General features: G+C 55.1%; 7 protein-coding genes across 7 annotated transcripts; 4 read left to right on the forward strand and 3 right to left on the reverse strand.

Annotated features, from left to right (window-relative positions):
- Positions 1–2,162: 2,162 nt before the first annotated feature.
- GLOTRDRAFT_132183 (uncharacterized protein) lies at positions 2,163–3,387 on the forward strand (the record flags this gene model as incomplete). Its single annotated transcript, XM_007871068.1, has 3 exons — positions 2,163–2,747; positions 2,802–2,924; positions 2,989–3,387. 3 exons carry the CDS (start codon positions 2,163–2,165, stop codon positions 3,385–3,387), a joined length of 1,107 nt encoding a protein of 368 aa, XP_007869259.1.
- Positions 3,388–5,029: 1,642 nt separating this feature from the next.
- Positions 5,030–6,325, reverse strand: GLOTRDRAFT_95739 (uncharacterized protein; the record flags this gene model as incomplete). The annotated part of the gene is made up of 1 exon (XM_007871069.1): positions 5,030–6,325. The coding sequence occupies one exon, from the start codon at positions 6,323–6,325 to the stop codon at positions 5,030–5,032; it is 1,296 nt and encodes a 431-aa protein (XP_007869260.1).
- Positions 6,326–6,989: 664 nt separating this feature from the next.
- GLOTRDRAFT_132185 (uncharacterized protein) lies at positions 6,990–7,767 on the forward strand (the record flags this gene model as incomplete). The annotated part of the gene is made up of 3 exons (XM_007871070.1): positions 6,990–7,092; positions 7,157–7,367; positions 7,419–7,767. 3 exons carry the CDS (start codon positions 6,990–6,992, stop codon positions 7,765–7,767), a joined length of 663 nt encoding a protein of 220 aa, XP_007869261.1.
- Positions 7,768–8,223: 456 nt separating this feature from the next.
- Positions 8,224–10,563, reverse strand: GLOTRDRAFT_80217 (HD-domain/PDEase-like protein; the record flags this gene model as incomplete). Its single annotated transcript, XM_007871071.1, has 8 exons — positions 10,291–10,563; positions 10,158–10,232; positions 9,927–10,099; positions 9,585–9,880; positions 9,231–9,533; positions 8,977–9,178; positions 8,722–8,912; positions 8,224–8,595 (listed from the first exon to the last, which is right to left on the reverse strand). Exons 1-8 carry the CDS (start codon positions 10,431–10,433, stop codon positions 8,224–8,226), a joined length of 1,755 nt encoding a protein of 584 aa, XP_007869262.1. The 5' UTR covers positions 10,434–10,563.
- Positions 10,564–14,109: 3,546 nt separating this feature from the next.
- On the reverse strand, positions 14,110–16,948 carry GLOTRDRAFT_95742 (uncharacterized protein; the record flags this gene model as incomplete). The annotated part of the gene is made up of 6 exons (XM_007871072.1): positions 14,110–14,179; positions 14,554–14,872; positions 14,952–15,153; positions 15,220–15,352; positions 15,664–16,381; positions 16,453–16,948. The coding sequence occupies 6 exons, from the start codon at positions 16,946–16,948 to the stop codon at positions 14,110–14,112; spliced, it is 1,938 nt and encodes a 645-aa protein (XP_007869263.1).
- A 1,234-nt stretch (positions 16,949–18,182) lies between these two features.
- GLOTRDRAFT_95743 (uncharacterized protein) lies at positions 18,183–18,723 on the forward strand (the record flags this gene model as incomplete). The annotated part of the gene is made up of 2 exons (XM_007871073.1): positions 18,183–18,357; positions 18,482–18,723. The coding sequence occupies 2 exons, from the start codon at positions 18,183–18,185 to the stop codon at positions 18,721–18,723; spliced, it is 417 nt and encodes a 138-aa protein (XP_007869264.1).
- A 554-nt stretch (positions 18,724–19,277) lies between these two features.
- GLOTRDRAFT_95744 (uncharacterized protein) lies at positions 19,278–23,655 on the forward strand (the record flags this gene model as incomplete). The annotated part of the gene is made up of 16 exons (XM_007871074.1): positions 19,278–19,532; positions 19,682–20,058; positions 20,189–20,228; positions 20,498–20,609; positions 20,685–20,875; positions 21,116–21,146; positions 21,182–21,183; positions 21,621–21,897; positions 21,958–22,016; positions 22,354–22,525; positions 22,909–23,120; positions 23,176–23,244; positions 23,302–23,352; positions 23,463–23,486; positions 23,534–23,566; positions 23,593–23,655. 16 exons carry the CDS (start codon positions 19,278–19,280, stop codon positions 23,653–23,655), a joined length of 1,968 nt encoding a protein of 655 aa, XP_007869265.1.
- Between the last annotated feature and the right edge of the window lie 3,193 nt (positions 23,656–26,848).

The following is a 26,848-nucleotide window of genomic DNA, read 5'->3' on the forward strand; positions in this document are numbered from 1 at the left end:
CCGTAGGAAGACCTAGAAAAATAAACAAAACCTTGACGCCTGAAACAAACACTAAGGGACGCTCCGGAGTATTTATCTCCGGAAAATCGCAGACAAAGTCGCAAACCACGAAACCGAGTGTAGGTTCGGGCCCACGGGAGTAGAAATTGCTAGAGAAACTTGGTTAATTTTATTTCGCTATGTGAGACTCACCGGAGCTAATTGAATCGATGGCGGAGATAATTCACTCAACGAGTCAGGCCTATTGGCAAAGCTAGGATCGGTTATAATTCGCTAGGTTCGACGCTTTCGAACTTCTCGAGTCGCTGAGATCGTAACACTAATTCTCTGAGATGGTGAAGTCGAAACTTATTTTTCTGTATGCTACTTTGTACAATTTATACTACAGGAATGGCTTTGCGACCGTTCGGAGATAAATAACAAATAAACGCCGCTACCCACAGGATTGCTCAGCACTTTCCTCCGCTATACCATATACCATACGACTCTCTTGCGCTCCCACTTGCTCTTTCCAGCCCCTATAGGTCGCCTCGACGCTTCGCCACCTGACCCAAGCGGTCCCATCACTCCGTGCGACACGCCGGTCACGTGTTAATTACCTCCGGCCGTTTGCTGACTGATGCTGACCTTATGGTGACTCTTATGCGTCCGCACCTTCGGTATCTTGACGGAAACGAGGGGGAGTGAGTGCTGGAGGGTGGGCATGAGGAAGATGCCCCTCGATAGAAGTGTCCGCGGGTCCCGGAGCTAATGCAGCTAGAAGTCGCATTGGTTAAGTCACTCCGGAGCTTCGGTGCGCGGAGATAAATCGCGGAATGGGTCCGAGTACGCCTCGAGGATGTTGGGAAGTCCGGAGCTAAATAGAAAAAGTCTTTTAGAGCCCATAGAAGTCTAGAGGCGTGCGAGCGCTGTGTCGAATAAGCTCCGGGGCGCTTGTATGATGTGCTGAATCCGCGTTTTCGGGGGTCAGATGATCCTGAGGCTTATCACCGGGCTCAGGGTCTCCTTGCAATATGCAAGTTGCGCATGAGCGAATTCATTGGCTGAGGTACACAATACTGGTGTGACAGGCATTGTAAACCACAATTCTTGAAGGAGGGACACAAGTAAGGATGGGGGTGACTTTACTGGATCTGCTGCCCTTCCCCCCGGATGCATCCTTTTATGCTATAGAATGTTCTTATTTGAAGCAAGGAATGTCAGGGAGTACAAGAAACCTTGTGCTTTTTTGCCCTAATATGATTACTTACTAGTATGGAGCTCACACATCAAGGATTGTCCTCGACATCAAGCACGTATCTACATCCTCAGTCATGAAACAAAACACTGTGTGTTGATGCACAGAATCAAGACATACCATGATAGGGCCTAACCTTGTCGGAAACAAGGACACCCAACCTTCCGCATTTCTATGTAGGAGATGAAACACAGGGTCAGTCAATAATGTGTGCATACGAATGACGTGTGTATGTCTCTCTCACTAAGTTGGAGCTCCGATCCTCGCAGCCTTCCAGAGTCTACGCACCCAAGGGGAGAACAACGTACCTTGCGCCAGTACTTGGTGTCCGAAGTGCCAGGACAAGGCCAGTTGGGCAAGACTATTGTTTAGTAGGGTCATCGAAGATCCAACCCGAGATCGCAACATGAACGATCACTATACAGCTTCCAGGAGACGAGTCGCCGGTGTCCTACTGCCTGCCACGAGTTACAACTGCAGGCCAGTGAAGGACTCGGGGAGGTCGGCTTGATATCAGTTATACAAGCAAGCCGACCTCTCCGAGTCGATCGATGTCAGTGCCTATCCGAGCGAATCCTACTGAGGGTTGCCAGTGAATTGGAACGGTGCCGGTGCTAATAGTAATGAGACACCAAACTAATCCATACTAGTCACGGTAGAGGCAAGTGGCCTAATTAATGGCCATGGTGCAGTATGACGGATCTCGTACGCGCAAGAATTGGCCGATTTACCCGTGACTTATAAAGCTGCAGTGGCGGCGGCATTTCCAAGCTTGTAATTGTTACAGTTTCATACAAAGACAAGGTGTCGGCGAGGGGATCTGGCATGCAACATCACCGGTACGGCTCAGACTGTCTACAACAAGACTATAACCCGGCGTCAAGCTATAAGCTCACTCTCCAGCTGAGGAAAGGATGCAATGACCATGGCTCGTCTAATCTGGAACGTCCAGTATCCTCGAAGCCACTCTGAATACATTGGTCTGCTCGACGAATTTCGGAGACGACAGACAGCCAGTCTTGAGTCGCCTCTAAAGCAAGACCACAATCTGCACTTTGTCGGCAGTCCCAACTTCGACTTTCTACCGCACCCTGCATATCAAGTGAACCAAACATCCTACCTCGGACAAGTCCTTGCTCCACTGAATGAGACGGCGAGAGACGCATATGCACCTCATCATCGGAGGCGCTATGTTATCGAGCTGCGCCTGGACGGAAGATCCTTACCTGAATTTGAAGTTATCCTTCGCCAACCATTGTCAACCGGACTGGAGAAATTCGCTCAAGTCTGGAAAGCCGATGCAATCTGTCGAGATGGGACGGTTTTTCCGGTCGTTGCGAAACTATTCCAAGGATCTCTGTTTCCCGAGCCACAATGGCTGGAGTATGACAACGTGCTGGATGAAGACTATCCGCTGCAGGAGGAAGTATCCCACAGAGAAGCCTGGGCGTATGAGCGCCTCCGGTCTGCTCGAGGAACGATCATTCCATACTCCTACGGATTCTACGACGTAAGTCTGGATGTTGCGTACAATATGTTTTGCTAAGGCTGGTGTTGACTCCAGGTTCAGTTGCCATGCGGGAGTGTGGCGTGTACTCATATCATCGAATATATTGACGGAGTCACTCCCGGTACCTACTGTAAGATGTACGGAGGCCAGGCCAACCAGGAACAGACCCATAAATTCGTGAGTCAGATTCGTACTATGGACAGCAAAAATATGAGTCTGACCACATATCATGACCCCGAAGATGACGACGTTGACTAAGTCCGTCTACGCTTTGCACTGCCTAGGCGTGGCCCACTACGACATCTCATGGAGGAATGTCCTCGTGCCCAAGATACATCTAGGTAGCGCCGTCATGTTTGATTTCGGGCGCGCCATGAGCTTAAGCTCGGAGGTGGAATCCCCCGAAGATTGGATTGAGCCGTTGTTAAAGGACGGCAAAGGGCTGTATGGGGTTTTGTCAATTGTTACCTCCCAACGTCAGATGGAAGTCTGGGCGGATGAAGTGCGAGCGGATCCCGGCACTCTCTGGGCTCGGCCTTTGCGAGATGCTCGCGAGTTACCATACGAAGGGCGAGTGGGTCCAGTGTATCACGACGACCGTCTACGCTATCTATGTGATATACCAAGCGCCGAACAGTAGACCCTGTCTGCGAAACGGTTGTATCTGTCCTTGTGATGTGTGAACGTGGCCTTTTAAATGTTGTACTGTATTTTACTACTGTAAGCACATCATATATAAGATGACCGGCGCTTACTACGGTTCCCGATCGCACTGGTGAATTCAGATGGGATCATTTGCCCAGACCTAGCGCAAAGGTAACTCACCGACTTGTCTTGGGTAACAGTATAAGGATACATGGTTATACACGCCGCCTAAGGCTCCGCTACATTACAGAGGTAATGTGCTATGCTGCGCATCGTTTGGCAAATCCGCGACCGCATCTCAATATCCACGATTCGCTCCCATACCACCGACGCCTCCCCGGTGCCCCCCATACGGTGACGCCGACCACCTACCCCAGGGCCAGCGCCCATACCAGTCGTTCCACCTGAATATTTCATTCTCGTCTGTCTGCGCCTCGTTCGCCGCGCATTCTGGTCCTAGGTGTTCGGGCGCTGTCTTCGCAACCGCCGTGCCCGTTACAAGACGACAGACTTGTAGGAGGAGCAGCGGCGCGTTGCGAGGGTTTGGGACGATATATAGGTCATCAGGGAGGCAGATCGTAAATATCTTGGCGAGTGTCTCGAAAGGCAGCTCCTCTACGGGAGCGGGCGAGCGATGTATGGCCTGAGCCATGCTTACGCTTCACTCAGGCTAGGCTAGATCATAAACAATGTCTACAGTAACAACCGGAAGCTGGATGAAGTAGTATCAGACGTGATTAATCATAGATCTTAGAGACAGCGTGTAGCACGCCTTGACCTGTCCTATAATACCTCGCCCTTTCGACGGCACAATTGCCTTCATTGTCCAGTCGAGTCAGTCGACGGTGTCGCGTCCCCGTCACGCGCCAGCCTCTGCCAGCTCTCCGAGTCGTCAAGCTGATACTTAACTTAGGTTACACAGTTCTCTTCATGGTTTTCTACGTCTTATTGCGAGCGAAGCGAGCCATTCTTCACTAGGGCAGAAGTCCGCGGCAAACATGTACAAATTCTACTCCCGGTGGCTGAGGGACCCACAAAGACCAAGGGCCAGCTATAAGTTGCTACAGAGCTTTAAATATCTTCGAATTGAGTCTGAAAAGGTTCCAGAATCAATGATACCTATTTAATTGCCCTACCTATCACAAAACATGCCACGAAATACAGTAAGTTAAGCTGTATGAATGCAAGGTTGGTGTGCATGGTGCACCAGCTGTGCCACATGACGTGTCGTGCCACACCACGTTACGCTTCGCGAGCAACTCAGCGCGAGCGCGCATCACTAGTAAATTGTACCCAATTGTACCGTACTGAATTGTAAGGGTTTTACTGCCGAGGAATCATCCCTATGCTCTCTAGGGTTATCAATACAATTTTAATAATGCTGCTAGCGGATCATGAGTGAGTGTGTACAACGGAAGCCGGAAGGTACTGGCGTGAGTACAAAATTACTCTACAAGCTGCGCTGGCAAACATGCGTGATGGGCGGGGAAGGCGCCAGTCGCAATAATAATTTGGGGTCAAGTGTATCATGGAACTGTCTGGATCGTTCATACTCACCCACTATCATCGCACCCGCAAATCCAGAGTCATCTTGATCAGAAGGATCTCCGGTGCATTGTCTCGGTCCTCGGAGCAATCTAACCAGGGTACTCCATCCTCTCGTATTCGCTCTCCATAACATGTCCGTGCTCCTGCTCATACGACCACACGTGAACAGTATCTTCCATCAGCACGACAATACGAGCAGAGCGCAACGCCGGGTCCGGTTCATTGGGTGAACGCAGCACTCGAGAGAGCAGCATCTCCTGAATGGCGCCTGCTTCCGGTAAGTCGTGTGAGGGACTTGCGAACCGAAGGCTCTCTAGTAGCGGAAGCGGCCGGCGATTATTAGGGGGGTCAAAAGCAAGCACATCGATGTTTGTGCCTTCCAAGATATCAAATGCTTCGAGGCCAATCCAATCCTCATCGGCTTCACCTTCCAACTCCAAATACGTGAGGTCGGGCATGAGCGTAAGCAGCTCGTTGAGGTCATCCCGGCTGTCAAAGAAGGCCCGCATGCCTTTGATGGACAACTCTCGCAGAGAACACTGTGACTGTTTCAGCAGGGACAACAACCCCCAGGGCGAGATCATGCCGTTGACTGTGAGGGTTAAGCTGCGCAGGCAAGGAAGTGTGAGCGTCAGGAGGACGTCGTCCACACAGCCCAAGCTGATGTCGATTTCGAGGTGGTGGAGAGCATGCAGATTGATCTTATGCGCTGCACTCTCAATGGCCTCGTAGTCGGAGGATTCAGAGAAGCGCAAGGTACAAGAAAGTAGATTGGGGCACCACGTGAGAACGTCTAGACAGCGGTCTGCAAGATCGATATCGTCAAGCACGAGCTCCGTAAGTTTTTGATATAGCCTATACATCGGACGCTGAAGGAGCTCTTGAGGGTTGGCGGGGTCGAAGCCTGAAGGGGCACGTAGAGAAAGCGGGAGGGACGGTGCGGCCATACCTTCCAACTCCTCAAGCTCTTCAAATGGAAGGACTAGGCAAAGTGACACGCATCTGTGCACCTCCTGCGAACATGGGAGAATACGGTAAAGCGGCGTGTACTGGACACTTGGCTTCCTGGAGGTTCCCGTAGTCCTAAATTGCAGACGGAGCGGTCCAGCCCCAGAGCGCGCAAGGCAGCCCTGCGCGAGCTTATGGTAAGAGGAGCTGACATGCCCTCCTTCAGCAACGTGGAAAGTAAGGGACCTCCACAGTTGCTCGGTAGATATTGCAGTGTCCCTCCAGAAACGGCAGATTTGCAGGAGGAGCAGGGGAGCATTGCGAGGATTGAGCTCGATATAGAGGTCATCTGGAAGGCAGAGGGTAAAGATCTTCCCAAGAATTTCAAAAGGCAAATCTTCTACAGGGGCTCGTGACTTTACGTTGGAGCAATTCATGACTTGAAGTGTGTTTAGGCTCCCAGCAATGAGACCGATTATATCGACGGAGTCACGGGAAGAATGATTGGTGCTGCAAGTTCAGTGTCGACAGCATCAGTGAAGCTGTATATCTCATCTCTGAAAGATGCTGCAGCAATAAATATACAGCCTACCTTGCTCCGTCCCACACGATGTCCTGCTTTCCCGGCCACACGATCACCGGCCGAGTCCCGGTAGACAAATATTGCGCCCTGGTATGCAGACGTACCGTATACTTAAGCCCGATATCACGATGTAGGTATCGCAGAATGATACCAAGTTGGCTGCGGGTTCTACTGGAAACTTGCGATCAGAGAGGATGTCTGCAATTCCATGCGTTGAACGTTCTCCATGACTTTCCCACACTATTCTATCTTTCTTCAACATCGCCTCCGGTGGCGCAGGAATGGACGAAGACACTTACCTTGATTCGTTCAAATATCTCGACAGATGTTCGGGAGATACGAACGGGGACGACGAAGACGTAATCCAATATGGTCCCCTGACTCTATCTGTCGCTCCAAGGGTTAGCATCTGGCCATACTCGACTGTAGTAAAAATCTGAGAATGCAAGACAGGAAGGGAAGGTACAAAATGGTTTCCCGCATACTGCAGACCCTAGGTACTCAATCTGGATATGCACATGGCTAAGGCGAATACTCTCATGGCGGACCAATTCTTCTCCCCAGGACTCTTACTTGCCGAACACATAGAGCGAGGTATCATCCCAGTTGAACGCCGATCTAGTACGTGTGACTCTCCGTTGTGGCTTTGCCGTATTTCACACCCCGTTAATGAATAACTCCCAAGTGGTTGAGCTGGGAGCAGGGTGTGCTGTTCCATCCTTACTCGCATCCACGCTCGCGGAGCCGCCCGTTCTGGTGGTAATCACAGATTACCCCGACGACGCAATTCTACGTAACCTATCGCAAAGTCTCGAACGCAACCGCGCACACGTCACCAATGGATGCGCCGTCCACTGCCTGGGACACGACTGGGGAAAAGACGTCTCCCCCCTTCTGTTAGTTCGCCGTGCTCTTCCCTCGCGTGCTTCTTACCGCTTATCCTCCAGGGACCTCTCTCCCGCGAGGCAGGGCTACGACATCGTGATACTCTCGGACCTTCTCCATTTCGACGCCTCCCACTCCGAACTTCTCGCGTCGCTCATCTCCCTTCTTCTCAGGTCACCGACTGCGCGTACGTACGTCGCGGCTGGTAAATACACCCCGCCCAAGGTCTGTGACAATTTCTTGCGCGCAGCCGAGCGCGAGGGTCTTCTGTGGGAGGAAGGCGACGAAGAGAGCAAGTGGCTGGGAACCCTCCCCGTCCGCGGCCGCGGGTTAGATAAGGAGAACCTTGGTGTCAGGAAGACGATGTGCAGATGGTGGATTGGCAAGTGGTCCGAGGACGCACTACGGTGAATCACCCTTCAAGTCGCCGCATCCTGGGATAATCGGTACACTCTTGCAACGGTGCTTCCCGAAGGACACAAATCTAGAAAGAGCGCCCTCTGAACCCCGGAGTTTCTACGGGTGACTCCACACACTTCGAGGTTCAATTCACATATCTCAGGGAGGATCAGTAGCTTAGCACCAGGCACTCTCCGGGCGCGGTCCGACGATGATCGAAATACATATATTGTGCAACAGCCATTGACTTTACATGCTAGTGCTATAACAATGCTCTACAGCCGGTAGGATATACTATTGAGACCCGAGTATCCTTACATCCTACTGATATATACAAGAGCAAAAACCGAACGAAATGGATAGAAACAAATCGAAGGGACCACAGTCGCAGATAGCAGGCAATAATACACGGCAAGAAGTCCGGAGGGAAACACAAGCCAGAATAATCAGTCAAGGACACCCACAATGCTATGACGCAGATTTATATCTCGCAACAAGCAGGGGCGGGGCCGCGTGACTGGAAGAATAGGGAGGGCCTGAGCACGGGAGCCTAGGTGACATGGGCAGGGCTCCGTCAACTGCAGGATGGGGTGCCGAGAAGGCCCCCGAGGGATTCCACGAGTTCCTGTGGAAACTCTTCTTCTTGCGCACACTCGCCTTGTAGGCGGCGCGTATAGCAGCGTTCGCGTCGCTGCCCGCTGAGTTCCCTCCAACATACGTGGAATTCTGTGGATGCAACAAATCAAACACCTCAGACTGGGGCGAGACGATGGACGACGCCGAGTATTCTGACGGAGTAGCAGGCGGCGACGAGGGAGCGACCGCGCCAACGGTCGTCAGCTGGACACTGTACCGCGTCGGCGACGACGATCGCGAATCCGACGAGCGCGACTCCGACGAGACGTCCGACGTCGACGCGTCCTGGAACGTCTTCCCTACCGCCCTCCATGCATCGCACGGCCGCACCATCTGCGGCAGCAGGAAATCCGAGGGCAGCGTCAGGGGGAAGACGGTGAGGAAGTCCTCGGGCATCCGCGCGGGGGTCGCTGACCGCTCTGGGTCCTCCAGCGCGGCGTCTTCATGCACATTGAGTTCCGCGCAGCGGGCTTCCCACGTCTGCAGATTGCTTGAGCACTGCAGCGCAAACTTGGCCATCTCTAATTATAGACGTAGATGAGCTTGAGTGGATATACTTAAGGGCTCCGACCCGGGCCCACGTACCTGGTACGCCAGACGCCGTCATATCGAAGAGAGGCTTCGCAAACGTGTTGATGAACCATACTTGCGAGCGTGCTTCGCTCAGGGGGTCGACGGAGGGCTGTACCGAAAGCGGCAAGTCTAGGTGTCGTTCCAAAAGCGCTTGATTCTGCCATTCTTGCGCTAGAGCAGCAGCCCAATGACGCGACACGCTCATCGGTCGACACTGAAGACAGCGATGAATACATCCGTTGATAACCCCCCGAGGCGACACTCACAGGGTTGCTTATATCTGCACATTTGATGAGCGCTTGGCAGATCAGAACCTTCTGTCTTCGGACGTCGGTCTCTTTACCGGCCAGTAGGTTCTTGAAGAGATCCATGAACTCGGGGTGGACGCTCATATCTGTCGCAAGCACTGTCTGAAGTAATAGTCGGCGAAACTGGGGTCCCCGAACCGGACGGTCTAGGAGGTGGCCGAGACCATCATTACGCATCAGCTTGAGCAAGAGCGCGCAGTGCATTTGCTCCAGAGCGGAACGGTCGTCATATACCATGGATAGAGGGGTCTTGGCATTTTTCTAACGACAAGATGAATCAAAGGCAGCAGTACAGTTAAGACAACAACATACCATGAAATTGTTGGTAAATCCGGGATGACCGGCATCGTGGCCAATAGCGGCAACGTATAGGGCGAATAGATCTTCGTTGGTAAGGCAGGCCAGGAGGGGATCTCGAGGTACATCCTGATTTGGCCGCCAGGGTCCGTCATCTGGATTTAATAGTATGGATACAGGTGGGACGATGTTCGACGAGTGTAGGAAAATGTGAGTAGCTTGGAGAACGTCGAGAGCATGGTGGAAGTTGTGATAAGAGTTTTGCTGGCGGTATACGTGTCTTAGATGGTGTAAGAAATCGGAGAGTCGTTCTAGTAGCGATTAAGGTGGGTAAGCGATAGCAGCAATGCAACTTACGCAAGGGAACGCTAAGGTCTTCCTGCATCCCCTCCATGCGATACAGAGACTCAAATAGAATTAATGTGCAAGCGATAATCTCCTCGTCTGGTAGCTTGTGCGGTTCAAAATTCCAGCTGTCAAGAGACCGTATCAAACGTCTACGCGCTTCTGCTGTGAGGGGCATCTCGGATCTAAGGAACAGCACGTAAGGATAGAGACCGACAGACATTAGCACGGACAGCTACTGACATTACCCCGTGCGCAGAGTCGGCAGACGTATGTGACTGCGTGTGCGTATACATGTCGCTGAGTAGCTCAGCGTATCTGAAGCAATTAGTGGGCGTCAGACGTCGATCGGGGGGACCGTGCGTACAAGACGAACCGAGCTTCGCCTATCTCCTCGTCCTCCCAGCCTCCCCAGCCATGACCCAAGCCCTCCTGGGCCAGAGCGAGCGCAAGACCGCCAACGTCGACGCTGCGCCGTCTACTGTCGCGGATTCCTAGGTTTCCGTGCACCTTGCACATCTCTCCTCACGAGATACAGTGTAATTTTCGTGTCTTCAATTTAGAAGTATTGCCCGCGCGTATATAAAAGTGAAAGCAGAGTAGAGGTAGTTAGCAGAGGAGGAGGAGGCTGTAGGTGCCTGTTGGACGGTGTTGTATTTCGAAGCGTTGACGGGTCGCGAGTTGCCGAGATGTATTCTCGTGGCTACTGGGCGATCGGACAGCCACGCAAAGACCGCGTGGAAACAACTTGCCTGAAACTGTCAGCGGGATGCCGTCCGGGCCTTGCTTGGGATCGCAGCGGGCGGTGACCAGAGAGCGATGCAAGGGAAAGGGGGGAAAACACTACGTCGGCGCGCAGCGGTATGTTTTATCTTGCGTCTCTCACCGGAACATCCGTGACGGCAGTCCCGAATTGTCGACAAAGATGCGCTCTGCATTCTAGTTCCTTTTGCGGAACAAGCAATTGACTTTGCAAGGATGACAAAGTTCACTTCTCCCTGCATGATAATCGGCATCACAAGACGGAAGGACGATCGGCTGGGATCTCTATCGGTACGCCGGAGGGGTGCCTTCCTTGCCTAGGGCCCCAGGCCGCTGAGTGACTGACCGCGTCCACGCTTAGGCTCGCTCACATAACGATGAATGTCCCTGATGTAACCAGCCTCGGCAGCATTCTTCAACGCAGTAGAGATGATTCATCTGCGGCATGTGCCTGAGGTGCAAGCATGCGACCGAAGCGCACAAGAATAGCCGTACTACTTGAGGTCCGTAAGTGCAGCATTGTATTGTATCGAGTTTATCGATTGGCGTCATCCTGGAGCCTGCACTGATAAATGTACCGTTCTCTGTAATATCTGACTCAAACTTCACGTACAAAGCCATAGCTGCTTCACAGGAAGACCTCCAGTGACGAACGCGTGGCATGCATCTAGGAGATCTGCACCCCAACTCCGCGACACTCTCCCATAAGCCGTAATATTTCATTTAACACTCCAGCCTCCGATTCTCCCTGCAAAGTTACCACCACAGCACAAAGGCGCTGCCACCACGCTATCGACCGGACCCGAGGAACTGCACCCAGTGGCGGTATCTTTCATACAAACATCACGTACCTAGGGAGAGGGCCTCGAACAGCTCGCGCACTCAATCACCTCGGACGTCTTCTCGCATACGGTTCCTTACGTTGTGCTGACTGCTCAAAGTCAACCTTAGCCCAACTCTATCCCCCACTACCCCACGTTCCGAGGCGGCCGGGTGCTGGAGGCTATTAACAGCAGGCGCGTTGAACTCATGATCTTCTCGGCATCGGCACTTGCAGAAGTGGGTTTCCACCGGAGCGCGGTTCTGTAAAGCGCCGGCATAACATGTGGTTTTCCGCTGTGCGCCGGGGAAACGTCTGTCCCGACCACACACTGCGTCTGCACCCGAACATCTCATGGTTGCCCGCTGCAGCGGGTGTTTCCCTGGACCCTTGGCCTTGTATCTACTCTCCTTGCTCGCTCTATCCGCGGTCCATTGGATAGAGCGGAATATCTTAGCTTCACGCGTTCTAACTCCCTCAGTCAAACAATACTTATGCTTGAGAGACACTGTGCCTTTTCTTCTTCCCACTGTAACCTGTGTCACGGACGCCTCTACTGTGTCTCTTTACGCCGCCGCCGCCTCCCCTTGCTCTGTTACCGTGACTGAGCGTTAGATGGTGCGTAGCGTCAGCAGGTCTCGCCGCCTCGCTTGGATCCGGTGTTGGGAACGCTGCGTTTACGCACCGCTGTTGTGTTGGTTAAGATCCCGGCTGTTCCATGTTCCTCGCCGTTCAGTAGCCTCGTGTAGCACTCTTCACTGGTGCGTTCTCCAGTTTCACCGAGGTCATCGCGGAAAAAGGCTAAAGCTCCGTTCTTGCGATAGTCGCCCGCCGTTGACCGTTCCTGTACCACTTATCAGGCCACACTCCGGCGGTTGTGCAGTCGTTCCAGCGGTGCTGGTAGATGCTATGTATATCCGCGGAGTTTCGTTCATGGCGATCTTGCTACCTTCGGTTAGTCCTTGGCGGATAAGCCATGCGTACGAGACCCTGCTGCACGCATCACGCAGAACTCTGGTCCGAATGATGTGCGGACACTCCCACTAGCAGCGCGATCCAGAGCAAGAGAGGCCAGAAATCGCCTCTTATCTCCATCGACTTCGACGGGTTCTTATTGTTCATCTCAATCAGGAACAACTTTGACCCCCGCGGTACTAGATCGCGCTTGGCCACTTTATTGTATTCGCCACTCCTGTCCGCGCCATCTAACGCTCCTATCGGTATCTTATCTGGACAAGGATCGACATTCCTCGCGACTAGCGACTTCGACTTGCCTGGCAATGGCAATCCTCTCCTGCGATCGTCGGCCGCAGGACTTTCCTCGGCGCCATCACATCACCAAGTGCGGGATGCGCTAACGCCAAAGCCAAAGGTAACGCCTACTGTCAACGGTCACAGAACGGACGTCGCTGTTTGACGGGAAGTGTCATGGAGCATCGAGCTAGCGCGTTTCGGAAGGGAAGCCCAGTAATAGGCGTTGCGTTGCCCGATCCTGTTGGGCGCACGAATCACTGCCATGCCTTTTTTCCCTTTCTTCTCCGTATGTCCGGCTCACGTGCGAGCCAGCCCTTTCTGAGATGCTCGGTTCAGAGAGGACAGGAATAACTCGGGCAGGCAAGCGGGGCGACTGTAACCTACGCAGGTCGCCATGTCCCCGGTCGTTAGGCTCCTTCGTAGGGAATTCAGGAAGACAGGGTCATGAATTCATATACTCAAGTTTGTCGTGACCGTCTACATCGCACGCCTCTTTCTTGCTGTTCGTAGCGTGCGAGCCCGAGAACGCGGAGGATCATCAACACCCTGCAGCTTGGTCTTGCTCCGGCCATCTGAGTACACACCGACAGCGAAGATGCGGATGTGATCGCCTCGTCATCTTCCGGGGTAATCGCAGGCTTTGTATCCGTCTTTCTTGTTCAAGTGAGTCAGTCACTCCGAATCTATGCCCCTGACTAACCCTAATATCGGGTCAGACACAACACGCGTCGGAATCTCCGCTTCATGTATCTGGTAACTGACGTGAACAAACCAAGATTTCTCTTTAGATCATCTGCTGGTGTAGTTCCACTTCCAAGTCAGCTGCGTCTTTTGAGCTGCTTCGCCAGCGGTCTTTGACCCTAACCCTACGCCGTTGCCACAACAGGCCACGGTGGCGTGGGAACAGTTGACAGACCAACAATGATTTCGAGAATGTCTGGAAGAAGAGCCGCCGAACCTTGTGCGACGACTGTTCCATCTTCAAACAAACTAAGTACCCCTCTCTCTCTCCAACCGTGCCCGTTCCTGCCATATAAGCTTTCAAGGATAGAGGTGCATGAACGAAGCGACGTATGAGAGGGTGCGCTTGACTGTCACTGGCATGGTTAGCGTACGTCTAGACTCTAGACACCTGCGCGATGCCTCCGATATCTTAGTACACCGCAGATCACCTTAGCGAGCGCCCATGGCGATTACCGCTGCCACCAGGGCTACGGGCGCAATTTTTGGAGACGTTTCTGATTTCACTTCATGATGGAGAGATGTGAAGGTTGTCATGTTCGTTCCCAGCGGCCAGCTGTGGGTTGCCGACATTAATTGTTGAAAAGCGCATGTACGGCTTTGCAGCCCGTGGCACGTTCACGACTGTCTAGCCTCGTTATCTATATTCTTATTCTTCGTGGAGTCGTCATACATATAAGCCTTCTGCCTAAAATGCGAGAAACACTTGATACTTGAAAATTCACAGAGAGTCGAAGTCGTAGCAAAGCCACCATACCACAGTGAAATTCTTCAGCGGCTTCCTTCCTTGCATGCACTACCAGGCCCTACCAAGCATGTAGCGACACGACACCTGTATTCAACGAGTTCCAAGAAACTATATTCTCCGTAGATACGCCCCCCCTCCCCCCCAATCCTCTCACAAAACCCACCCCTCCGCCTCTCCGCGCCCCGCCAAAACCAAACTGCACGTCCAAGCATCCACCCGCGCCTACCCTCGGCGCGCCCGGTCGATCGCGACGCAGGCGTATACACGGGCGTCCATGAACTTGATAGCAAACTCCAACCATCCACCAAACTCACGCGCCCAACCACCCCCTCCGCCCCATCGCCTCATACCCACCCCCGCCGCCGTTCCCTCCCCCACCCCCGCTCCCCGTATAATACCCCCCGCCGCCGCCGCCCTCCTCCCACCCCCGCCCCCGAGCGGGGTTGAGGAACCCCGAGAGCGACGGCCCGGGCGTGTACGACGAGAGCGACGGGTGGTCGAGGTTCGCGATCGACGGCGAGTGGGAGAGCTGCGCGAGCGAGACGGGCGTCGGGATCGTCACGGGGCTCGCGGCGGGGAGGGCGAGGGGCGTGTGCGGGGAGGTGGTCGCGTACGTGTACGTATTCGGTAGGCCTGGGGGGAGGGGAGGGGGGGAGGGGGTGTGAATACGCGAATGTGGATGTGGATGTGGATGTGCGCAGAGGGGGCGTACCTTTTCCCGAGGGGTAGAGGATGTCGTCCGCGAGCGTGAGCTCCTCTCTCGAGCTCGCGTTCCACCGCTGGCTATGGCCGTGATTCTGACTGCTATGCGTCGACCGATAACTCTCCTCGACCACGTCCTCGTCCATATCCTCGAACGGAATGAGGTCCTGTTCCTCGTCCTGCGGGTCGACCTCGCACACCCACCCGTCGACCTGTACCATCCATTCCTCAGTCACCAAATCGCGCATATACACTGCAAACGCGAGAGCTCAACGCACCTGCCACTCCAACAGCACCGGCTCGTCCGCCAGCGGGCCCGCCTCGTCCTCGTAGCGCCACCCGCCGCCCTCGGGGTCGCCCCCGTCGCCCGCAAACTGCACGCCCCCAGACGTGACCGCGAACGGGTCCAGCCTGCACCGCGAGAAACCAAACAGTCAGCGTCTTCCTCATAAACACAGAAATGGGCGAGGCGATCTGTGCTTCCGCGGGCGGAAGGGGGTGATAGCCACAAAGGGTCCAGATATGATCGGGGATCATAGCAGGACCCAGGGCCCAACAGACAGAAGAGAAGGCTCGACGAGGCGAGTAAGGCGCTATTAATACCCTCGCTCGTATGGCGCGACCTCCGACGAGATCGTAACGCGCCCGCGCCCGCGTCCGCATCCGTATAGTGTGCACGAGGAGAGAAACGGATAGCAGGAAGAAGGGAACCCGGCACGCACCGAAACACGCCCATCATCCTGCGCATCTCCTTGCTCGCCTGCGTCGCGCGGAGGGGGACGCTGCTCGCGGTGTTGTTGAGCGCGTAGATGCTCACGGGCGGGTCGAGGAACATGGGCTCGGCGTGCTGCGCCGACGACGACGAGGACGACGACGCGGCGGGCTGCGCGGGCGCGGCGTGCGAGAACGCCTCGATGATGAAGCCGTCCTGCGGCTCCTTCTTCACCAGGGGCGGGCTGCGGGCGGGGGGCAGCGGGGGGAGGACGGGCAGCGGGGACGGCGGGAGCGCGTAGAGCGCCGCCCCCTGTGCGTAATGATGATTTTGCGCGTGCGTGCGCCCCGAGCTGCGCGCGCGGTACGGCGGGGACGGCGGCGGGAACGCGTACGGCGAGTTTGAGCCGGACGCGGCGGGCGGCGAGGGCGAGTGCGAGGGGGCGAAGGCGGCAGAGGAGAAGGAGGAGGCGCCGGCCCCACCGGCGGCTCCGTGGCCCAAAATAGTGCGCTGGGACGATTCGGGCAGGCCGAAGGCCATCGACGCCAGAGAGGCGTGCTGCTGGGACGAGGAGTGCAGATGCAGGGGCGAGTGCGCCTCGCCGGGGCCCAGGACGCGACTATAATGAGCGGCGCGCGCGGGGGGCTGGGGGCTCGCGGTGGGCGTCGAGCTGGTGGCGGCGGGCAGGGAAAATCGGTCATGGGCGTAATCACCGAAGCTGGGGCTGCCTGCCGCGGTGGGACTCAGCTGATGCGGATGCGACTGTATACAGCGCAGAATGATGGAAATCGCAACGCACCTCCGCCGTCTGCGAATGAAGGCGCAGCGCTGTTTGAGTTTGCGCCGGGCGAATTCGAGAGCGTGCCATGCGTAACTGCGTGGAGCGACGCGCTGGGGCCGTCGCCGGGCCCCGGCTCCGAGTACGGGCCCTGGCTGCTGTGGCTGCTCCAGGAATGGGTGCTCAGCGACGCGCTGGAGTTCAGGTAGCTGGACAGCGACGCGGGCGTGGGGTTGGTGGCCATCGAAGAGTGGCCGTAGGACGTGTCCGGGACGCGTTCGAGGCCGATGCTGCTGTTCCACTGGGACGCAAAGGACGTCGAAGACGACGCGGGGAAGGCCATCGGCGAGCCACGCGACGGCGGGTGGCCGGGCGAGCTCGCCTTGCTCGTGCTGCTGGTGGCGGCATTCGCGGCGAGCGGGGCGTGTGCGTGGGCGAGGTAGGTCGGGGCCGGGTGGTGCAGGAGCGCGCTGAGACGGCGGTCGGGGAGCATAGCGTAGGCGGCGGTGAGCGCCATGTGGCGGGTTCGAGCCGGGGACGAGGCAAACGCAGCGCCGGGCGACGGAAAGGAAGTGATATAGACAGATGCAGCCCGGGGGGACTTATACGAGCCCCGGCGCCAGGGGACGATCCCCCTCCCATGATCCAGCCTGATTACGCTCTGACACCTCCACCCCGCGAAATGAAGCGCGAACAACAGCTGCACCGCGCCCATCAGATTGCGGCCTGCAGACGAATCGGACAGCAGCCCGTCCGGCCACAGCACGCACGCGCGCAGACACGGGCAAACAAACGCGGGAGGCTCGCCACGCCGACCCCAGCCGGCGGAGCAGGGCCATTAGTCACTAGTCACTCGTGCGCGAGGGTCTGCCTGTCTGCGTGACTTGTTCTGCGCCAGCCTTCGATGCGATGCGGTCGTCTGGCTTGGATAATGGCAACATGAATACACTCGCAGGGCGCCGCCGGGGCCTGCCCTTAGCTCATTGCAGCGCGCGCTGCGAATCCCCCGGACGTCCGCGGATCAGACGCGTCGGCCAATCACGCGCGCCAGCCTCAGGAGAACAAGCGCAGGGATCTGGGTCAACAGGTCAGTAGTCCACCTTTCGCCGCAAATATGAAACGTACTGGGCGCGGATCCGATCGAGAACGCCCATCTACTTCCGTCCGAATGAATGCGTCCTGGCGTTTGACACCGAAGCCGACCAATGGCATCGCCCGAGCGTCCGTGATATGGAAATGGCCTCCCACGCGTTTGATGGGCTGGTATTCGCAAATTTGCGATGCTCTCCCTACCGCCGGCAGGAACAAGCGTCTGCATCAACGAATGCTGGCGCGTCCAGTGTCCCTCCCCGACAAAACACTGTTATCTCTCCTTGCCTACGTATCAAGCCCTCCGCGTAACGTATCTCAACCTCCACGTCCACGCGAAGCTTCTATCGAACGCTCTCTTACCCACGAGCTCTCACCGCCCGAGCATGAGCGCGGTCCTCCGCGGGGCACGCTGTCAACAATTAAGCTCAGCGCCCTTACCCCGAGCCAATGCACCCGGTCCATTGCGTTCAACTCGCCGGAACTAACCTACTTAGCGTCCGGTTCATCTCGACGTTTGAACACCGGCGCGAGCTAGGGGGCTGGCTAGTACGCACGCGAGCTTAATTAGAGTCTCACCAGCACCAGGCCATTAGCACACCCGACAGCCAACGTAACCTTATCCTCTGATTTCCGCACTGCACCCCCTTCGCGCGGGCACAATGCCGCTGGGACCCGTTGTGCGAGAGACGATCGTCGGGGGTCGCGGCGGGTGGCGTCGGCGCCCGTCCGCTGGATGCATGCCACGCGAACGTTCTGTCCGAGGCTGCCAACGTCGGCTCGCGCTTCTCCGGCTAGTGCTAGCTAGCCTCCCGGGCTCCGACGCCGACTGGGCTCGTACATAGCTTACCTGACACCGACCGGGCGAGGGACGTCTAGACAGGGGGCACGGCTCGCCGGACCAGGCAGGGGGATGCTGCATGTTAGTAATAGTATTACGCGCTCGCATTCGCCGGCGCAGATCCAGCCACAGATCCCGGCGCCGCGAAACTGATTGGCGGGGGGCCACGAAGCGCAGGCTGCGCGCGTGAGGGACGGCCCTGCTGCGAGATTCGCCAGCCGGATCTTGCGAGACTACGCGCGAAGGCGAAGGCGAAGGCGGGGGATGGAATGTGTACTTACTGGCCCATGGCGTTCTCGAGGCGCCGCGTCGGACTGGGGCCAGGGGATCTCCTGCTTCCCCCGACTCGCAGCATGACATAGCTGGAGGGATGGCCTCGGGGAAGGGTTGCGCTCGCCCCATGGCGTCGACGTAAAGCCGCGTTGCAGACGGATCACAGGCCCTCGTGGAGGGAGATGAAGCCGGTATGCACTAGAGTATGGAGTGCGGAGGTACGCGTCGCAGGCCGTGTCTCCCCCGAGTAAGCAGTAAATTGATGACCCGCGCCCAGAGTCGAAGCTTGCAGGCCGCGGACACGCTACGTAGAGTTCCGACGCGCAGAATCACCGTTGTGGCACCCCTTGGCTCCATGCAGCTGGCCCCAGGCATCCCGAGGAAGATGGCCTATACATCGAAGTCGCAGTGGATGCGCTGACAGAACGTGACACTAGCAGAATCGCATCATCGCGCTCGGTGATGTCGGGGTGGGTGATCGTCTGCCAGTGTTGTGCACTCGCCGGCCGGAGGAGGGTCCGGTTTCATTGTTTGGATGCGCATGACGTATACGGAGGGTGTTTTGGATGTTATCTGATAGCTGGAAGATAAGTAGCCGGGTCACCGGGGGCTGACCAGTGGACTAGGCGTGACGAGGACTAGGATGAGCTCGGAAAAGCCTAGGATTGGCATAGGGGGCAGATGGATTCAGGACCGCCGGCAGTCCATCTGGAGGGAGCACAAGTGGAAGCCATCGCTCCGAGACGGACACACAGCCAGTTCAGTAGTCACGAGGCCTAGCGAACCACGATCGGCACTCAGGCCGCGCTATCAGCACGAGATCCCGAGCAATTCATCCATCGCAGGGATTCAATATTCAACATTGGCGCCCGCGAGAGATCAGAAGTCAGAAGCGCATGTGGCTGAGAGCTGTCGGTGTCGTCGGGAGAGAAAAGCCCTGCTACTGGGAGTGACAGATTGATTTCGCACGATCCGAGGCCAGGACTTCGGTTGACCACCGCTGTGGCGTGACTGGCGCGCCAGTCTCGTCGCTTCGTATCCGCGTAGTTGCTTAACACAGTTCAAAGTAGACGCGTTCGGAGCGCATACGCGGAAGTAAAAGACATCAGAGAAGCATCACGGGAAATCCCGGGAGGTTCTGAATCGTCCTCTACGCTCCCACGCATCCCCATTGGCCCCCTACATGTACGATCCAGGTCAGGGCGCCTAGCTTTTTTCTTTCCCGTGTTTACTGAGATTTGTGGCATCGTCGCGCCGTTACGGCGGATCTCATCGGAATTGACAGCAGTTGCGCCTGTCACGGATGGTTGCTGTACGACATCGCCGACGGGAGTCAGGAACGCGTCCGGCTTCACAACGACAGCGAAGGCGGGGCTTCGGAGGCTCGGGGGTCGGCGTGACAGCCCTGACCAGTCGTTTCTGAGGTGAGGAGGGTGGCGCTGTAATGAGGTAGGCGGATCGAGCATTAATTGGTGGGGAACAAAGTCTTCCTGAACGTTTACTTTGGTCGTATGGAAAAGTTTATTGACAAATAACGCGTATCATCTTGCGTAGCTTGGGAAGGGAATTGAAGAGGTGCGGCGTACTACCGCACGTGCGTCAGTAAGTCGTCGTCGCAACAGATATCCTTTTATTTCTGATTTTTCTAGTGCGCAGTCTGAGCGTCTGCTAGTGGATAAAATGGCTCTACGAGATCACTGGAGGGACGTCCCTCACATGGAATATCACCTTTAAACCGAGAGCAAGTTTATGACACGGCTATGGCCAATTATATCAAAAAGTCCGGGATAGCACCATAATTCGCAGCGCTCATCCGAGCCAGCCATCGATTGTAAGGTGTCAAATTGACGACCATTCATCTAGGACTTATCAGATAAGCCGCAACAGATCCCTCCCCAACTTCGTGTTGGGCAGAATCAGATCGAGCTCAGCATTGACAGCCCACCATTCACTCCGAAGACCCAGAGGTGCAAACGTAAGCAACATGGCCGAGCAGCCCTCCTCATTTGTCCTTCGATGCTTATTTCTTTGAAATTGTCTCGTCGTCGAGCGTCGTGCCGAGGAGGCGAGGTTGCTAGGAGGGCCCATGCACCGGAGGTAGCAGTGACTGCCGACGACCTCGAGTTGCGAATTTTACTCGATAGCGTGCGCCTCGACTTCCTCGCTTCCATGTTTCACATTCCCGGCTGCGCCGCTGAAATTCGATGGGGCGGCATTCATTTCCCCCAGGCCACAAGCTTCGTGCGTGGGGCCTATTGTTCGTGATCCCCGGAGCATGCCCCATACGCCGAAACATTGCTGAATCATGTAGTGTCTATCGCCCGGGTTCCGGCCTAGCGGCCAGGCCGACCGGGTCTACTAAACCTCCCTTGTGGCAAGTGTGTGTGGAGGCATCACATGTGTATCTGTTATCCACTATACTACTGACACCCTCGGTGCCGTGTGCTGTTAGACCGTATCACTCCACACGTGTCGCCGCAGGGAGCACCACCAAACCTTGTAGCCGCGTTTGGTATGCTTTGATGCTCCGTTACGTGCGCTCCCCAGAGGTGCGTCTTCTCAGTGTCATCTCATGGGAACTTTCGACATCTGGAGCTTATTGCCCCTCCTCGCCGCCGCCGCCGGTTCTCTGTTCATCTCTAGGACCGATGAACAAAGATGACCATCAAGCATGGCCGCTCCAGTGTCGTTGCGTGAACGTTCTCCAGGATCCAGATGATATGCCCGTGCAGTCAACTTCATTGACCTGCATCATGATCTTCGTGTAGCGCGCCTCTAATGAAGAAATCTGTCCATGCCTTACCCGGACTTGTCCACCCCGGCACCGATATCCGGAGACCTCGGCGCCCATGCCTCCATCGTCTCGCCAATATCCGCTGTAATATCGTCCTCACTTCGGTCGACATCCCACCTGCCCGTTGTCTGTGTCTCTGGCGAATTTCTCTGCTTGGCTGCCGTGGCCACTTCGACCTGTGATTTTTGATAGGATTCGCCCCTCAATACCACTGTCCTCCACCAAATTGCTGGACACGTCGAGCAACACGAGCCAGGTTTCTCAGCCCCTGGAACGCGCCATACAACTGCGGGAGTCTGGACCAAGCGCGGGGGACCATTCGTCTACACCAAGGCACCACCCGCTGTTGGAGCTACGGCGAGCTCCCTGGACCGACGGCAAATGGCGAATCTTGTTGTATCGAACCTAAGCTTACTTGACCTCTCCCGGAATTTGTCGAAGAGAATTTTCATCGGCCGACAATACAAAGGTCGTTCCATCGGAATGGTCCTTCTGGCCATGTGATTAGTGATCTTTTTTTTCATTGTAGGAGCCGCTAATGTGGGCTACTGCGCCGGTTCCGCTGCTACCCATTCTGATCATACCGTGGTCCGTGTTTCTGTCGGGTTCAGAATATTATGCTGACGCTGTGCCGATATGAATGCTGGACGCTCCGGCTCGAACCCGAAGGTGGCAGCTGAAATTGACAATACGTCTGCAAGCGCTGGAATATTGATACCACAGTATTTCGCCTCTGTTCCCTCTATCCCGTCTATAATCCTGCGCCTGTTCAGCCTGTCCACCTCAACGAAAGCAACATCACTCTCTTCTGGCCGCGAGCATCACTCTGACCTGCCTGTGGCTTAGGACCGCCAATTCTCGGCAGTTCTTTTCCCCATGGCCCAATTTTTGTTAAGACGAGGCCAGCCGCTGCCAAATACTCCAGTCTGTCGGCAGGGTTGATGTCTCTGCGTATCGCAAGGATTCCCAAGGATTATATGTGTCCAAGCAATGTCTACAGTTCAACCATGTTAGTCGCGATGTTTTTCCAGCGTCGCCTGCGGATCGCCCATTTTATGGATTCCCTGGGGCTATCATGGGCGACTTCTTTTCCTGTTGTAAGTCTCGATCATCAACCCTGCAGGCCGCGCATGTTGTGTGCTTCCACTTTCCCCATGTAACGACACCGCTGACTTAAGTTAGTATATTTCGTTATCCTAGGTGGGCCGTGGAGAGATCCGCTGGAGAACTTCTCCTCTCAAGCCGTGATTGTTTTCTGATCCAGCTTTATCACTGAACGAGTTAGGGCAGCGTTATGGCCCACCCAATGATGCATTTGAGGGAGACAAGCTGAGGCTGTCGCGAAGAGAACCTCGAGCACCTGCTAGATTTTCGTGCCTGGAAGCTACTCGGTGGTAGGGCGTACAATTACCTCCGTTTGAACGTGCGTCGAATTTTATCCTTCAATTCCCCGGTGAGCCTCTACCCCTGTACACGGTAGATATGTTGAAGACTGATGAGGCCAATATCAGGTATGGATGGCTTAGGGAGGGATGGGGTTATCACCTAATTGGAGGGCGGTGCGCAGGGCCCAGCAGATTGGGCATATCAATCACTGGCAGTCAAGTCTGGGATCACGATTCGGTCATCTTATACGGATTCGCAGTCATCGACTCGGAAGTTCCGGGGTTGACGTTCAGCCAGTGCTTCTATGTGCGTGGCCATACATCTTTTACCGGCATCTGACTCGATACTGATTTGCTAGCAGTTCTTCTGGCATGAACGTGATGACCACAACTCCCGGCGCCCCGAGCCCGGCACGACTGCTGAACTTACGGTGCGCATCACACGATGACGAATCGGCATACTCCTGATCCTCGTCGCATCCTCAAAGATAAGATGTGGTAACCTGACCTTCAAGGTTCAGACGGGAGGGTCCAGCCAGGTATGATTGCCAACGAGGGAAACTCTAATAAACGCATATCCTTATCTTTTGGTATTAAAGCCTGGCCGATCCAGTTGCACTCTTGGTTTGTGAATTCTCATATTTCTTAGGGATCTGTCAGAGCCACCCTCGAGGTAAGTGATGATTACCGTGTTTTGAGCACTTCACACCACTGGGTTAGTCACATGGAATATGGACGTCGCTACCCAAGCTCGTGGGTCTACGAATCTTCCTTTCCAGATTTACTGCGGCACGCCTATCCAGATGCGAAGGGGAGGGAACTCGCAGTTCGTAGGCAATTAACAAGGCAGTGTCTTATCGTGAGGCGCTACGGGGCCAATCACAAGATTATATCATGCTGCGCTTCTCCTAGAACTCTCCGACCACCCCTCCCCGCCCGTTTTCTCGACTTATCTCCTCGGACATGACGGGGGAAAGCCATCAAACCTAGAGAAGTGAAGGTTACCTAATCTTCAACTACGTTGCGTGAAAACATCATGAAGAGAGTGCGTCTCGGTACGTGAGTAGACAGGAACCATTAATATCCCCGTGTCAATTTTTGATGAAGGCGTGGCACTGCGCCGGTCCTCGTTGTGTTCGAATAGAACAGTCAAGACTTCGATCAAGGAGCCGAAGTCAAGCATGATTCCCGTCGTGCCGAAGAAGGAACAGCCAGCAGTATTAAATCTTCGCAGGTGGCGAGAAGCTTTGCAGCAGCGCAACTTGCCACCATTTCGACCGGGGAGACAACTTGCTGGTGAATAAACGGGGGGTCCTGATGATCAGCCCCACAGCAGCGGTGCAGTTCGCGTAGCTCAAGGCTGTCGTGCTCAGGTATACTGCGCCCCCGACGATTCCGAGGGGCCTCATTTCGGTCTTGATGAGATCCACAGAGGGCTGACAGGGTGCCTGCCAGTGTAAATACCTACGTAGAGACCTTAGGTTAAGCTTTGCAAAGGAAAACCTTGATGAACTGTAAGATACTAGGTCCTAAACAGAGTTCTGTGAATCGTGTGTCATGCATCATGGACTGCCCAGCAGGCTTCTTCAATCTTCCATGATCATGGATAGAAGATCTGTTCGAGAACCACCTTCGGCCCGGGAGCAATAGTCATTGCGTCTTCCGTCGTCCGAGTCGGAGCTGCGTGGGTTCGGGAACTTGAATGGGGGACATAGAATAGCATCCGTAATCTTCAGGCTGTCTTATGACCGTCTCTCAGCCTAGAGAAGGTAGACATGATTTGAGAACTCTCTTACAGTACTACTAGTAGTACCGTGCAAGTACAAGCGCATCCAAGTCAAGGAGCAATGAACACTACCTCCGTTCAGCTTCTAGGCACGCTCGCTTTCGTTCCCGGTGGTCATGATAGCTTTTTGTGGTTCAGGCGTTCCGAAGTCGAGAGACTGGAACAAACCGGACGGCGGAACGCGACCTATACTAATAACTCGTAACGCAACGCGTCTGGATCACGCACGTGATATGTGATGTGACGTGACGCGGACCGACAAGAGTCGCCCAATGAATCTTTGACGTTCTCTCGCACATCTTTCCTTCTCTCCGTTCTCGGGCACTCGTAATGGTGACCGCTGTCGTGATGGCTAAGAGAAGGTTTCCCTGACTAGAGTACTTAGTGGGTACACCTGGAACGGATACTCGTAGGGTCAGTGCACAGTGAATAGTTTGGTACCTTCCCTTTCCAATAATTGCATTCTCAGATGTGCTTCAGTGTAGTCGAGCATGGCTAGGGGCAGACATGTGCCCCCTTAGTGCGATGGATAGAACTCAGCTGACCAAACAATATCAGGCCTGCACCGTAGCCAGTCCTCTCCGGTGAGCTTTGCTGGAAACTTATCAACGAAAGTGTCTTTGTCCCGATCCATTCCAGCGCCATCCGACGTGGAATAACGCGGGAAAAAAAACACAAGAGCCGGTTTTAGCCTAACTGCAACCACCATCTCTCGAATCTCCTCTCAGTATACCGCCGGACAGCCCGGTACCATGCTGCGACATCCGTATTAGCTCTGAACCTGAACCCAGCGGATACAGAAGACGTTTGGCTACGTCGCCCTTGCCCATTGCGCAGTTGGATATCTCCACTGGCACCAGACAAGCTGGCCAGTACATATCCTGTAGGACGCACTGAGGTAGACTGGGCGCCTCTTTAATCGAAATTGACAAGCTTAGCTGGCACTACGCATGACCAGCCTGCAGCATTAGGAATCGGCTCTCCAGTCTGGCATACCGTCGGTCAAGTTAGCGCTTGAAGACCACAGCATGCATACAGCAGTGGGTTTCCTGCGAGCTCCTGTGGGGAATCTGCCTTCTGAGGTGCTCGCGAAATTCCTGATCCTTTGCATGCCCGACCAACTCTATATCTATCCAAATCCACGCGAGGCTCCTCTAGTCCTCCAGGTCTGTCTTTTCTGGAGGGAAACTGCGCTCTCTACCGAGCAACTGTGGAGGTCCTTCACCCTGCACATTGCTCGAGGAGGCTACGTCCACTCCTCTAGCCATAAGCTCGCTCACGAGTGGCTTGCGCATTTTGGGGCTGGTCCGCTTCGGCTGAAGGTTAGGACGACGGGCGCACCGAGGGCGCCGAGTGGCCAGTACTCGCCGCTATCTCACAGCTTCGTATTCTCAGAGGAGCCATGCAGATACATATTTTCCGTTTACACCTTTCAATTGAAGATCTCAAGTTAGCGGAAGATGTAGCCACGCCATCCCCCCGCATGTCACGTCAGTTGTCTCGCCAGGCTTCGAAATCGCCACTTCTGGAGGGATCCTTCAGTATCCTATATATTTGATATACTAGAAGCTTACGGAGCTCATGCTTGATGATAACACTCGTGCAGATGATTGTCTGGACATCCTGTCGTGGTGCCCTAACCTAATGTCCAGCAGATTGCGCTTTGCTGGAGGTGACGCCTACGACTCACTCTCGCCTGAAAACCACAAGGTCCACATGCATGCTCTACGTCAGCTCCAGGTGTCGGTGTCGGTGTTGGTGTCGGTTTATACCTTATAGACCGCCTTCTCCGGACTCTCGTCCTCCCTTCTCTGCAAGAACTCGACCTCGATGCATGGATAGGATATGCTGCTCTCGATTGCGACGTTCACCCTATGAAGTAGGCCCAGATCCGGCCTTGCGCTCGTTGCTCGGGTGAAAGATAAGGTCCGGGCATGGTGATACGAACGCGCGCGGGGAGATGTCACGGAGAGCGAGCACGAATGATGGTGTACACTGGCACTGGTAGTCGGATGCCTGACAGATCTCTGAGTTTTTCCGATACAAGACACTGGAGATGCTTCCGAGTCGGATCGAAACGACTCTGGCATTGAGTACCCTACGCAGGCTGTTTACATTATGTGTACTAGCGCTCTGCTCATGACATAGGTGTCCCTGTCCCTGTCTATGCCGGATGTTGAATGCAGTTATCGATGCATATCGGTAGTGATACCGTGGATGATTCTCAATGACCGCCCCCCCCCGCCCCA

The sequence above is a fragment of the Gloeophyllum trabeum genome (genome assembly GCF_000344685.1).
Source record: "Gloeophyllum trabeum ATCC 11539 unplaced genomic scaffold GLOTRscaffold_00013, whole genome shotgun sequence".
NCBI lineage: Eukaryota > Fungi > Basidiomycota > Agaricomycetes > Gloeophyllales > Gloeophyllaceae > Gloeophyllum > Gloeophyllum trabeum.